Source organism: Planococcus citri, chromosome 1 (assembly GCF_950023065.1).
Source record: "Planococcus citri chromosome 1, ihPlaCitr1.1, whole genome shotgun sequence".
NCBI lineage: Eukaryota > Metazoa > Arthropoda > Insecta > Hemiptera > Pseudococcidae > Planococcus > Planococcus citri.
In genome coordinates this window covers 45,197,783-45,211,755 of record NC_088677.1, presented here as the reverse complement: position 1 = coordinate 45,211,755, position 13,973 = coordinate 45,197,783, and the positions used below count along the sequence as shown (strand labels likewise).

At 34.4% G+C, this 13,973-nt stretch overlaps 2 protein-coding genes across 2 annotated transcripts in view; one reads left to right on the top strand and one right to left on the bottom strand.

The window, feature by feature from the left end:
• The window catches only part of Flo2 (flotillin-2), a 128,842-nt gene that overhangs the window by 77,402 nt on the left and 37,467 nt on the right, over positions 1 to 13,973 (top strand). The gene's annotated exons all lie outside the window — the stretch shown is intronic.
• LOC135832234 (glucose dehydrogenase [FAD, quinone]-like) lies at positions 3,342 to 12,923 on the bottom strand. The gene is made up of 4 exons (XM_065345360.1): positions 12,649 to 12,923; positions 9,002 to 9,709; positions 8,303 to 8,635; positions 3,342 to 5,930 (listed from the first exon to the last, which is right to left on the bottom strand). The coding sequence occupies exons 2-4, from the start codon at positions 9,642 to 9,644 to the stop codon at positions 4,984 to 4,986; spliced, it is 1,923 nt and encodes a 640-aa protein (XP_065201432.1). The 5' UTR covers positions 9,645 to 9,709; positions 12,649 to 12,923; the 3' UTR covers positions 3,342 to 4,983.

Below are 13,973 nucleotides of genomic sequence, written 5' to 3'. Positions count from 1 at the left end.
AAATTATTGAAACATGATTTTTTGAGCATTCTACTCGTAAATTCTGTGGTAGGTAATCGATCTTCTCGCATCTTCTTGAACTTGAAAATGGTCTTCTTTTTTAAGGAAATAGGTACAGTTCATTGCTGTTCACATTTCTGAGTCCCTCCTCTGTATGTAATTTTAAACAAAAATTCAGCAGTTAGGTTATAGTGAGATGCACTATGAGACACACTCGTCTTACTATTACTACCTATAATATCTTTTAATAATCGGCACGAACATGGGTGATATTTTTCAATGGGTTATTCATCGTAATAATTGTTTAGAAAGAACTGATGCAATGTTTTTCCATGTTCGGTATTCTTAACCCTTTGGAGGTTCTCTAGGTTTTCGGGTTAGAAAATTGAAGTGCCTTAATGAGTGTGATAGGGTACCTCGCCTAATTGGCCAAACCACAAAAAAGTCGAGCTTTTGATGAAAAGTTTTATAGGAAAATGAAAGTTTCCAAAAAACACAAATGTGACATTTCCTAAAAAAAAATTGAATGTATGCAGAATTTTTTTTGAAAAAATGAACCAAAAACACGTGTCAAAAACATTGAACAAAAGCACTCTTTCAAAAAATGAAATAAAAATTGAATTGGAAAAAAATAAAAAAAACAAGGTTGAAAAAAAGTCATCTGGCAGTTCACAAATTCAGCGAGAATCAAATCTTGTTGGCAAAAATGCCTTTGTTTAAAGCATGAAGAGAGGAAAAATCTATGTCGCTAAGAGAGGATTTTTTATCAAGTCATAAAATCTTTTCGGAAATCGAGCCGAAATATGGGACAAAATTTAGCAAAATTGCAAGCTTTCTGGTAGGGTGTAGCTAATTATAAAAACATTTTCGCCTTTATTCACGAGATGTAGCATAGAATTTACTTTCATTTTGGGAAAAAATTAGTATTTTATCACTTATTGGAGTATAGGAATATGAAGATGAAGATGAAGAGAAATAGTAAAAATAGTAAATAAAAATACAAATTCATCTACGAGTTCAGTCTTTCATTTCGTTTATGCTGTGGATTTGTGTTTTTGTTCACTATTTCTCTTCATCTTCATCTTCATATTCCTATACTCCAATAAGTGATAAAATACTAATTTTTTCCCAAAATGAAAGTAAATTCTATGCTACATCTCGTGAATAAAGGCGAAAATGTTTTTATAATTAGCTACACCCTACCAGAAAGCTTGCAATTTTGCTAAATTTTGTCCCATATTTCGGCTCGATTTCCGAAAAGATTTTATGACTTGATAAAAAATCCTCTCTTAGCGACATAGATTTTTCCTCTCTTCATGCTTTAAACAAAGGCATTTTTGCCAACAAGATTTGATTCTCGCTGAATTTGTGAACTGCCAGATGACTTTTTTTCAACCTTGTTTTTTTTATTTTTTTCCAATTCAATTTTTATTTCATTTTTTGAAAGAGTGCTTTTGTTCAATGTTTTTGACACGTGTTTTTGGTTCATTTTTTCAAAAAAAATTCTGCATACATTCAATTTTTTTTTAGGAAATGTCACATTTGTGTTTTTTGGAAACTTTCATTTTCCTATAAAACTTTTCATCAAAAGCTCGACTTTTTTGTGGTTTGGCCAATTGGGCGAGGTACCCTATCACACTCATTAAGGCACTTCAATTTTCTAACCCGAAAACCTAGAGAACCTCCAAAGGGTTAATTATGTTGAAAACATTCGGTAGTTTCTCTTCGCATTGAATGTTCAATTTTGTGTCTGATCGTAATTTAGTGCGAGATCATAACCTAGGTAGCTTCTTATTGGGCGAACGATAGTACATAATATATTTTTGAAATAAATCATACTTACCACCAGTTTTAGTTGGGTAATTTCGATATTAGATATCATTTTTTCCGGAGGAGCGTATGGGAATTAATTGAATATAATACAGGGTGTTCCAGAATAACCTTTCACATTTTGGTAACCACTGATCTGTGTTCAAGTGGAGCTAGGGGAATGGTAAAGGCGGTTCTAGGTAGCCAAAGCATGCCGAATTATGTTTCAATAGTTATTTTTTGCCCTGGAGAAGTAGATGGCTGTACAGTGTGCTTTTACTGTGAAGGCCTTTTTTAAAAATAAAGGTTCCTGTAACTCTTTACTCCTTACTCATCAGTAACGAAGCTCATTTTTATCTAAATGGTGAAGTGAATAATTGGAATGTGCGCTTCTAGTGTACAAAGAATCAGTTGATAATACTTGAGAAACATCTAAACCTCCGCCAAGTTGACTGTTTGGTTGGGCGTGGCTAAATTCGGTATAGTGGGACCATGTGTGTTTAACGAAACAGTAACGGTGAGGGGTAAGGCAAAATGTTAAACGAGTTTCTTGTTCCAAACTAAAAGACAGACGCGATGTAATAGAGTTACTTACTTCCTTCCAACATGTTGGAACTACCAGGGATGTACACATATGTTTAGCGCGTGAGCACTTCGGTCATCAAATAATTTTGTTATGGTCGACGTGTTGAACCAGAAATTTAATGGCCACCTTGATCCCCTGACTTTTCAGCCTGCGATTTTTTTTTATGGAGTTATTCCAAGTCAAAAGTGTATCGAGATAAATCTAGGACTCTGAAACAGCTTCTAGGTTCATGAGTCGCAACTGATTGGAAGAGAAGTGTTCAATAATTTGAAAAAATGTTTGGTTGAATGTGTCAAAAATGAAGGAAAATATCTCGATGGAAAAATTTTTAAAACTTCATTTTTAATGAAAACTCAAATATACGGTCTAAAAACGGCATATTTCTACTTCATTTTGGTTGTAAAAGAATTTTTGTAAACATTTTTCTCTCAGAGTAATAAAAAAAACAAATGTGAAAGGTTATTCTGGAACACCCTGTATGTAAGTAATTCTACAGTGTACGTAATGGCATCGCAGCTATATACAGAGACAAAACAATATTCAAGCTGGTTTTGTTGCCATAAAATGAGTTTTTACCGTTGATTTAAGATGTTTAATGTAAGATGGTTGACTTGACTGATTTGAGTTTTATATTGATGATCTTCATATATACATACTTACACGAGCCGTTTTTTATGTAATGGAATTTGCTCAATAGTTATTAACTTATTAGTTACCCTTTTACATGAGATTCACGCGTTAGACGTTTTATCATTTTAGTTGATTACGATTTCAGCAAATTTGCTACAAAGATACTTTGTTAATCAAAGCTTCATTCCTAATGATCATAAAAGGTTATTGCGGATAAAACTTGAGTTAAAAAGTATAAGTTTTAAAACAAATCTTTGAAAAAACTATGTACAATAGTTTCTTGAACTGCACTGAAATGGAATGAATTCAAATAAAATAATTTGAAACTACGTACCTGTATTGTTGAATTTTTATTTTAACATTACTATTTGTAGTGATTAATGAAGGTAACTAAAACCTCAATTTTTTATTATATGACTAGAAATAATGATGAAAAATTAATACATCTCTAATATAATCTTCAAAAACATGATCGTGAAGGAACCTCGGTGGTTGTCTATGATTTTTGTACTTTCATTAAGTATCAAGATACATTAACAACAAAGATAAAAATACATATCTACAGTTCTACACTTTATCGTTTCTGTGTTGATTGCGTTCTAGTTGCAGTTATTATTTTTTAAATTGAGAATTGTTTCGTTCATTTTTACTTAAGCACGGGGCGGGGCAGTCGGGGCATTTATTATTCAACCTGAGTAGTTATAACATAAAATAACTAAAAAAATAATTGAATTTCAAAAATTTGATTGAAATGAGCGAAAAAAGTGTGGAAGTTAATCGGAGATATTTTGACGTGCTGAATACAAATCCAGCATTAGTTTTTTGTAAGAGGAATTTTTAATGATGAAAAAGTGACACAAAGTTGATGAGAAATGGTAATTTTCGCAATCTGTCAATCTTTAAATGCTTGATAGATGGCAAAAAGTTGTCTTGAATTTTGAATTCAATGGGCCAGGCATGTTCACAAACTACGAGTATAGCATCGCAACTTGGAGAAGGGTGTGATCGAAGGACTGCACTGGTTTGTTATCATATGTACTACTCAAAAAAGGCGAAAAATGACGTTTTCTTCAAAAATTACCCCATCCCCGGAATGGCTAGGAGACTCAAAATTTTTCTAGATGGTCCCCCATCCGAAGTAAAATTCCGCACCAATTTTCCTACAGATCCAGGATTATTTTTTTTCCACTCCGCCCTAGTAAGTACAATGTACATGTTAGATACTGGTTTCTTCTCTATGGCATGATTGAATAAAAATTTTAACATCACTGACAGTGGTCGCATATTTTTTTCAACATATGGCAGTCTTAAATCATTATAAATAACAATATTAAAACTAAAAGAAATTACTTTTGATAATTTTACTTAAAATTAGGGCAGTTTTGATGATTTTTTTTTTGAGCAAAGTCAGTATGGCAATATATTTGCAATAGTTTTCCCCCTTCATTTCTAAGTTTGAAAAATAATAGTACAAATAAGTTGATACAGGGAGATTGTATTTTACCCAGACCCAGCATTTTATGACTTTTTACTCTGTACTACTCACGTCATTTAATTTCTTGAATCAATGTAAATATTATAATTAAAGATGGAAAATAATGTCGCTGACTTGCATCTAAAAAAATTACTGGGCCATTTTAGAGTTTAGACCTTAAAAAAATGTGACAGGATAATGTAAAAGGCATCACATTGATTTTTGACATTATTGTAAAGCAGTGCCGGTGGAATTTCGGCTAAAATTTCATGTACAATCTTTCACTAGGTTATAATTTTGGAAAAAATACGAACTACTTGAGACCATAATTTTGTGGTAGCCTAATTCCACATTACTTACAGCTTGAAGAGTACAATTTCTTAGGTGAATCTTACCTAATTCAGAAGCCATCACAGGTCACTCTTGGCTAACAAATAAATAATTTCTAAAGGAATAAATGCACTTGAGATTACTAAACTAAATGTTAAGAGTATTTATGATTAAAATGTCGTTTCTTTCTTACTCTGCCAGGTACTTTTAATTGATTCCAGTAATCCTTGATCATATCTGCGCCTTTTTCGGCAATCATGATCACAGGTGCATTGATATTACCGCTAGTAATTTGGGGCATTATGGAGGCATCAATGACACGTAAACCTTGCACACCGTACACTCTTAAGTAAGGATCAACCACAGCCATGGTATCAGAGGAAGGACCCATTTTTGCTGTACCAGACATATGGTAAATGGTCATTGTGTATTGACGTACAACGCAGTCCCAATATTCGTCTGTAAATGGGGTATATTTTTTACATCCTGGTACTGATCTGGCGTGAAAACGAGCGCCAAATCTTTTCATGGCTGTGGTTTCTCCAATGGCTAAAGAAGCTTTGACACCTTCCCTGAGTACACGGACGTCATCTGGGTGGGATAAATAGTTAGCGTACATAAGAGGATATTGCATTGGATTTTTGCTACGTAATTTAATGTATCCTCTGCTTTTGGGACGTAACATCATAGGGTAAACGCCAAATACATCTTTGTTGCTTATGTCACCAAAAAGCTCTTCATAAAATTCATCTCGTAATCCATGAGCTTTTTTAGCTGCCGTTCCGCCATCAGAGTTGGCACTAGATGATGTCAACATAAACTCGATATCAGGCCAGTCATCTGTTACATTTCCATATTTGGTGGTGATGAAGGCGACTGATTCTAAACCTATGCTTGATGTCATCGGACCTTCGCCCAGCAATGAATATCGCATTACAGATGGTATATTCACAACTCGACTGATCACCAAACTGATCGGATAATCAATCAAAAATGCTAAACTACCTACAGCAATGTGATCCATCAGATTTTGCCCTACTCCGGGCGAATCACGTAAAACAGGAATTCCATGCTCTTGCAAATGTTCAGCTGGCCCAATTCCTGTATAACAAAAATAATTCAATTAATTATAATCGCTTCTGGTATCCATAAAGGACCAGAAAAGGTATAGCGAGTGTATGCTTCTGGTATCCATAAAGGACCAGAGAAGGTATAGCGAGTATATCTTTTTAAAAAAAAGTCAAAGCATTGTGATCAAGTTCAGTGGAGACCTACATTTTGAGTTCAAAGTCACTTGGAAAAATGCAGCATCGAAGGTGTATGCCTCTGAGGGAAGATATTGGTCTTCAAAGAGATAACATTTCCGAAGAGATCGTGGTTTTTTCACACTAGCCCCCCCCCCCACTTATTTTTTGAAAAATGGCCCCATCTGACACAATAATAAAAGAAAGATGAAAATCTCACTCAACAGTATACAAGTACAGTACTCAGCAATGACTAAAATGGTGCTAGGAAAAGCATTTTTCAGCTGACAACATTTGTGCACCACAAAATAACTACCTTTTCATACTTGAGTATGCCTCATTTGTCTGAAAGTTGAACTGGGTGACCACATACTGCACTTAATAACATCCGCCTTGATTGAATGGCGATTTCAGGTACTTCAAACTGAGGGAGGGGGGATCCTCTAGTTCATATAAATTTGCTTGGTTCATGCTCAAAAATTCAAAATCCTCACCAACAAATACATACATCGAATAAACCAAAAAAACTGTGTTCTGGGTCTAATTATGCGCACCTGTCCCTAATTACGCCCCTACATGGCATCTATTTACAATCAGGAAGGAATTTAAAAACTTTATAATTTGCAGCATAGTAATTTGAATGAAAATCAAACCAAAAACAAGTGCATCGTTTTTGAAATCTGAAATATCCTGGCCGCAAGAACAGAAATTGGAATTCAGATATTCATTGAGAAGCTCTTTTCTTCCTCTTTCCAACTATGTGCTTGTTTTATTTTTTTGACCACTACTGGTACCAGTGGCTTGATAGTAGATACATAGATAGGTGGGCGTATAAGATGCATCTTCTTTGAACTTACTTCACCAATATTATAATCAAAGCTCCTGATCGAAGAAGCGACTGAAGAAAAAATGAAATGAACATAGGCTTGGAAAGAGGGCGAAAAGAGCTTTTCATTAGAAAAAAAAACAGATTATGTATTAATTTTTTTTGTTGATATACATTTTAACTTGGCAACATTGCTCAACCATGCGACATGCATGTAACTTATGAACTTGGAAAGTGCTTAAAACATAGTTTCTGGACTACATACGATATCTGCAAACAATCTTCGCATTATTTTATTATCAAAATTTTTCATTTACCAATACAATTTTCAAGAGGTGGGAGTTATTCTGAGCAGGGCGTTATTAGGTGCGCTTACCTTGGTACTAAAAAAATTGAAAACATAATATAGCTGACCTAATTATCTACTAACAACGCAAACAATATTGTTCATAAGTCATAACTATCATCGCAGTCTGTACAATTGAACGGAAATGTAGCAAAGTAAGTGGCTGTGCACTGCACACATAGACAACATACGTGCTAAAATCGCGTCACCATAGCTCAGTATGTACCTAGACCTACTACTCCAACGTTACCAGTGAAAGCGGTTTTCTGTGTGCTTGCGTCTCTAGCAGTTATCACATGATTATGTAAATTCCGTTTTTCTAAATACTTCGTCAATCTTATACTTTTATCATAAATACCAGCTCAATGAAGTATCTGTGATTGTGACCACCAGCCCATATGCGCATTCCCTCTCACCTCTCTTTAACTTGGGTCAACTGACCATAGAAATGCTACTGGTTATTATTGATCGAAATAAATTATCTCAGTACAAAATTAATCAAGTTCAAAAATTTTGAAATTGATTCAAGGTACTAGGTAGGTACATTTACTCGTTTACATTATTTTATAAGCAGAGCGAATTCAACCTTTGTCATGTTTGCTTTAACAAATCCCTCTTATCTGTTTTCACATTTGTTTGTCCAAATTCTAATTCTTTCTCGAGAGCGTTGTTTCGTTAAAATAGTACAATGTGGTCCAAAAGTTTTGATAGGTGTGAATGATTTCTGACTGATGGAAAATACTGAGTGTCAGTGTTGAATGAAGATGTTCTTTTAATAATGAAAACCAATCACAAATATCAAAAAAATGGTGGAAAAACTTCCAACCTAATGTATACGATTTATGACAAATTGAACAATATATTTAATGACTGCTGAGAGTTTTCAGAATTATTGATTTCAACCGAACTTGACCAAATTTGAATTAATACCGAGGCGATTTTCTAGTAATTTTTGAATGAGTTATGTATTTGTTAATGCAGGTAATATCATAACACCATGCATATCAGTAATCAAGTCTAACAATGCATTCTATACTTGCTAAATTGTACAACTAACCAGAGAGCATCAACAGTTGAGGTGAATTTATTGCACCAGCGGATAAGATGACTTCGCGTTTAGCTAATGCGACTTTTTTCACGCCATCTCGAATGAATTCTACTCCGTAGGCTCGTTTAGTGGTTTGATCGATAAGAATTTTGGTTACGTGACTCCATAAAGCAACATGTAAATTTTGGCGTAGTCGGACTGGTGCAAGGAAAGCTTTGGACGTACTGCACCGGTATCCTCGTCTCATAGTAAACTGAAATAATGCGAAGCCGGTTTGATTCACACCGTTGATATCAGTTATATCGTAGCCCATCTCTTCGCCGGCTTGTAGAAATGCAATTCCTGTAATGTCATATGTATTACGAGAGGTGAAGTGATAATAATGTAACCAGAGTGATATCTGCGATGAAATTATTTATGCGGATTTGGGATTCTTGGATAGGTCATTTCATTAAATACCTATAATTATTTTTTGTTTTTATTTTTATTTTTTTGGAACTGATTTGGGAAAAGTTTGCTGAGGATTGAAAAATAATTATGGTGTTCGCAACAAATTGAGAAAGTCCAAGTATTTTTTTATTAAATGATGAGTAGAATTTTTAGTTGATTATCATTTTGTTTCGAATGTGTTTTTTTTTGGGGGGGGGGATGTAAAGGTACATTTTTACTTACTTAGGAACTTAATGTTTAAGTAGCCTTCAAACTTACCCAGTGGTGTATTCCATGGAGCATCTTGAACAGTTAGATAGCCTCCTGTAGCATGATACTTGGTATTCTTAGCCAAATATGGATTTCGCTGATCTTCAGATTTCATAAAATAGGGCAGTACTTCCTCGTAGCTCCATCCACGATTACCAAGCGCTGCCCAGTAATCGAAATCCCTCCTGTTGCCTCTCACATACAGCATTGTATTCAAAACAGAAGATCCTCCTATTACTTTACCCCTAGTCCAGCAGCTTCGCTTATCTTTCATCGCCTGACATGCCGTAGTCATCGGTTGCGACCTGTACTTCCAATCGTACTTGCTTTTATGCAAGTACAACGAGAGTACAGGTACATCTGTCAACTCGGATTCATGACCACCGGCTTCCAGTAGTAAAACATTCCACTCGGGATTTTCGGACAATCGATTAGCTACGACGGCGCCTGCTGATCCACCGCCGACTACGATGAAATCATATTCCGGTCGAAGATGCTTTTCATTTATCGGCTGATTTTCCGGATCGTAAAGATCATAATTGTAGTACGTCAAAGCGGCCAAGAACGCGGGTATAACCATCAATTTCCCACCCTTGGCAAATTTTGATGCTGTTTTAATCGCTTTTAGGAGTATATTCAGTACGTGCGCCATTGCTGCTACGACATAGGATTCTCCACCATGTAATTTCGCGTTCCATCGACTTGACTGTCGTTAATCTACAAAAGAAAATGCATTCGTTAAGCCATATACTTAGGTAGGTACTTTATAGGTGCGTTCATGATTGTCCGTAATCAACCGTAATAAAAGTTACGGTTTGCTACAGAAAAGTAAAATACAAAAATTGTTATGGTGTAGTTCACGTTGTCTGTAATTGTAACTTTTTGTTTTACAGAAAAGAACAAAGAAAATTACAGAAAAGTAAAAAAATTTTTACTTTTCTGTAACAAGCCGTAAGAGTTACGGACAATCATAAACGCACCTTATATTTTTGAAGAAAAACACGAAAAACCTATTTTTGGGAAGGTCTTGCCCCCTCCCTCTGCTGACTTTGAGAAAGAAATCATTTTTCATAAGCATACTAGTAACGATGAGCTATTTCCTCCATTTTTAAAAATTCACCAAAAAACGAAAAATCAATTTGAGCAGCTTAAAATTGATATTGAGTTTCCATTTTTGAGAGAAACCTATAATCATGCCTTCGAATGATTTTCTCATAAGGTCACATAATTATGAGTTTACTCGGTAGAAAAGGTGCAACACGTTCCGTCTTTTCCTGAGGTCTTTTCACATCATGATATAAAATTATGAGTAGGCCTATAATCCAAATTAGATGAGTGTATCCAATCATTGAAGTCTTAGCGGAGAATATCTTCCTCTAATTTATGAAAAATTTATAAAACAAACTATTTGATTTCCTCTTGAAAAAATTTGCTTTCGGTATCGTATGTACAATTGTACATAGATGTACCTATTTCTGCTTAGCCGAAATCTTTGAATGGTATTAGTATTACTCGCTTCGATTCACTTAATTATAAGAATATTCGTTAGCTTGTTTTAAGTATTCAACATCTTTATTCCGATTCCTAGGTATCAACAAATTTATCAAGTGAAAAAGAAACTTTCACAGTATTTTAATCGTAATTTCTCTGATTTGCATAGTGTATTTCATCTTAACAGATTAATCAGTTGCGTAATAAATATTAATAAGTAAGCTGAGGTGGCGAACAAGATGTGAAATTCAATGTAGGTACCTGTGAAAATTATGAATGGGAATAATACATATTACTAGATTTTGATAGATGAATTTCATTGATACTGCGAAATATGTAGATTGATCTTTTGTCAAGGTTTTAGATTAATGAACTTTTCTTCGTGTTTTCTGTGGTCATTACCACTACCAATGCATCGATTAGAATTCACTATAGCCGACTGGAAAGTGTTCCGTATTAAAATAGGTATCTAATAGAAGAAACAATATAAAGCGACGATGACATTTGGAATGATTCAATTGACGATATCAGTGTCAACAATACTTTGTGTGTAGAGTTGATCATACCTACTTGTATTAAATCAAAGCTTGAACATCGCGATCGCGTCGATTCTATTTGAAATACCATAATTTTGTATGTACCTACTCGTATACGAAGCATTACAAAAGAGAGATTCTAAAATAATTACTCAATACTTTCCTCCACTAGTAGGTAGGTATAACGTTTTGTACGAGAACGTAAAATAAGTATGTATCGTTAACCTTTCATAGAACAAATTAATCAGTATGATGTAATCAGTCGACCCTTTCCGATTTAATACTTAACATGTGCTCATGTGATGCCGACGGAGACCGCCAAATATCCAGCATGGAATGTTTTGTGATGAAATGTTGTAAAATTTATTTAAACTATTTTGATGTGTTCAGAAAGTGGATAGGATTTAATGATTCGTCTAAATACGTAGCATAATTTTTCATATGTACCATTGCTTTTCTCGGTGAAATTACGATGATGTCAGCAAATGTTATAGGCACGAGTAGGTATGTTGTAAATCTTGGAATTTCATCCAGTTTTTAAGTAGAGTACCCAGGTACCCACCTAAGCTGAAAATTAACTGTTCCCTGGTTTAGTTCAAAGTGTGGATGCTTAATTGCTTATAGAGTTTGAAACAGGGTAGTAACAAATGACAAATTTCCAAAGGGAGATGGAAGAAGAGACTCAATTTCGGAATACCGCCTTAAAAATCAAACATAGGTATTTCAATTACACAAATATTTTGTAAATTTTTTTAAAAAGTTCTCTAAAATAATTCATGGAAAAGACTGGGGAAATTTCTTTTCTTTTCTTCATTTCCAAATCTATTCTCACCAGTTTTTTAAAAAACGTGTTATAAACAGGAAGTAAGCTGAAATGGAGAGTGGAATTGAAATGCCGAACTACCTACTAAAAGTGAATTAGTTGAAACAAAATAGGTAGATCTACACCTAAAAAACCGGTATATCGTAACATCTTTATGAATAAGTGCACAATTTCGCGTGTGTCATTAATAATGCGATACCTATGCATACGAGTATTTTACACCAGTCTGGTAAACTCTTCCTGTTAATGACACCGATCGGATCTAACAAATATTTCGGAAAATCGCCAATTGGAAACAATTCGTAATCAACAGATTACAGTAGAACAACACGCTATAGAAGCGAATATTTTCGAGAATTCACTAATTGCTCATGCTCATTGCAAGTACATACATATGTATGTGTAATGGTAACCTTACCGGTATCGCGTAACAGGTAGAGAAAGTTGATGTCTGACACGTGCTCGAAAGAGTTAAAAAAAATTGTGCGAATGTAAGTTGTACTTTTGTATTATTACAGAGTTACTGGGACGTGATGTCGAAATCACTCGCAATTTAGCTTGTTTGAAGACTTTTGAGAATACTGGTGTAGGAGATGATTTCGATTATTATGATCAATCAATACGTAGGTAATTGTTTTACTCGTCATGTTTCGTTTTCGACTATCGTTTTAGAAATATGTATCACCTAAGTAAATTGTGAACTAGGGTATCTATCGTCTTTGAGGAGGATATCCTTACGTTTGTATAGTACATACCTAAATACTTACGTAAATTAATGTTGGCAAAAAAGTAGGAAGAATACTCACATGTTCGATATATTTCAAACATCAATCCATTCTCAATTATTTGAAGCATCGAACACATCACTTAAATTCACTGTATTTAACACTGCGCGAACATTTCACGATGAATTTTCGGGAACTTGCATAACTGGTCAGAAGTCGTTAGAATTGAATTTAGCCACTGTTTAAAAAACCACTCGTATTTATCGTTTAGGAAGAGTGAAACGCGCGAAATATCGTCGTCGCATAGCCGACTAGGCATAATCTTGTTTTGGCGGCTTGTCCGAAGGTTCGCGTAATTTGATTTTTACCCTTTCTTCGCGTATATGTTGGTAATATTTTCAACTTGGAGGGAGAGAGTCGCTGTTTTGGTGAAAGTATGCGGATTAACACGGGTCCGAAGTCGAAGATGCATTTTAGCATGACTGTTTCAACTTGTGGCTATTATTTAAAAAGCTGCTGCGGATGCACTTCTATAGTGTACATATGGTCGAATTACGGTTAAGTCTTAATTATTAGGTAGGTTGGTAATTGTGAGGTTTAGTTTGTTCAACTGTCAAAAGTACATATATTGCGATAGTCTTGATTGTGTTCATGGTGATGTCTTTTATTTTACCTATAGCCAAAGGATGAAGTACATACGAGTAAGATATGTAGTTGAGCCGAATGTTGTTGCCTTTAGTTTTTTTTTCAGTTAATACTTTGGGAGTGAAAAAAGATGCTAAATTGGAACCAGAAAATCAAAAAATAAAGCTAAATTTTGGAGACCAATGAGAAAATCTGGAAAAAGCTCTGTACATTATATATTTTAAAGGATGCTCAAGTTGGTACGTGCTAAAACTTCCTCGGGTAAATTGGGTATTTGTATTGAAAAAAAAAATTACAATTACCTATGGTATAAAGCCATATACATATATTAGCCATAATCCATGGTAGGTAATACCTACACGGATTTAAATTTTTAGAAAACCTAAATCTTTTGACATTTGAGGCTTGGAAATTAAATGTACTTGGTAATTTTGTTATGAAAAGAACAGAAAAGTTTACATGTCTTTCAATTCGAGGTGAGTTTTTGTGAGTTTTAAAAAATTAAACTTGGTCCAAAAACTTGAAAAAAAAAATCAAAATTTCACCGAATTTACCTATAAAAAGCTGAAATTTTGCGTTTATTCTGTTATCGACTTCCTGAATCCATTGAAAACAGTTTCGAACCATTTTTGAGCAGTTCTGAAGCCTTTCGTAGCTTTTTGAAAGTGAAACCGCCTCCTATCAATTTGGCGTCTTGAAATTAGGGTATGAATTCGACTTTTGCTTTCCAACTTTATTTGATAAAAGTAGTTAGAAATTTC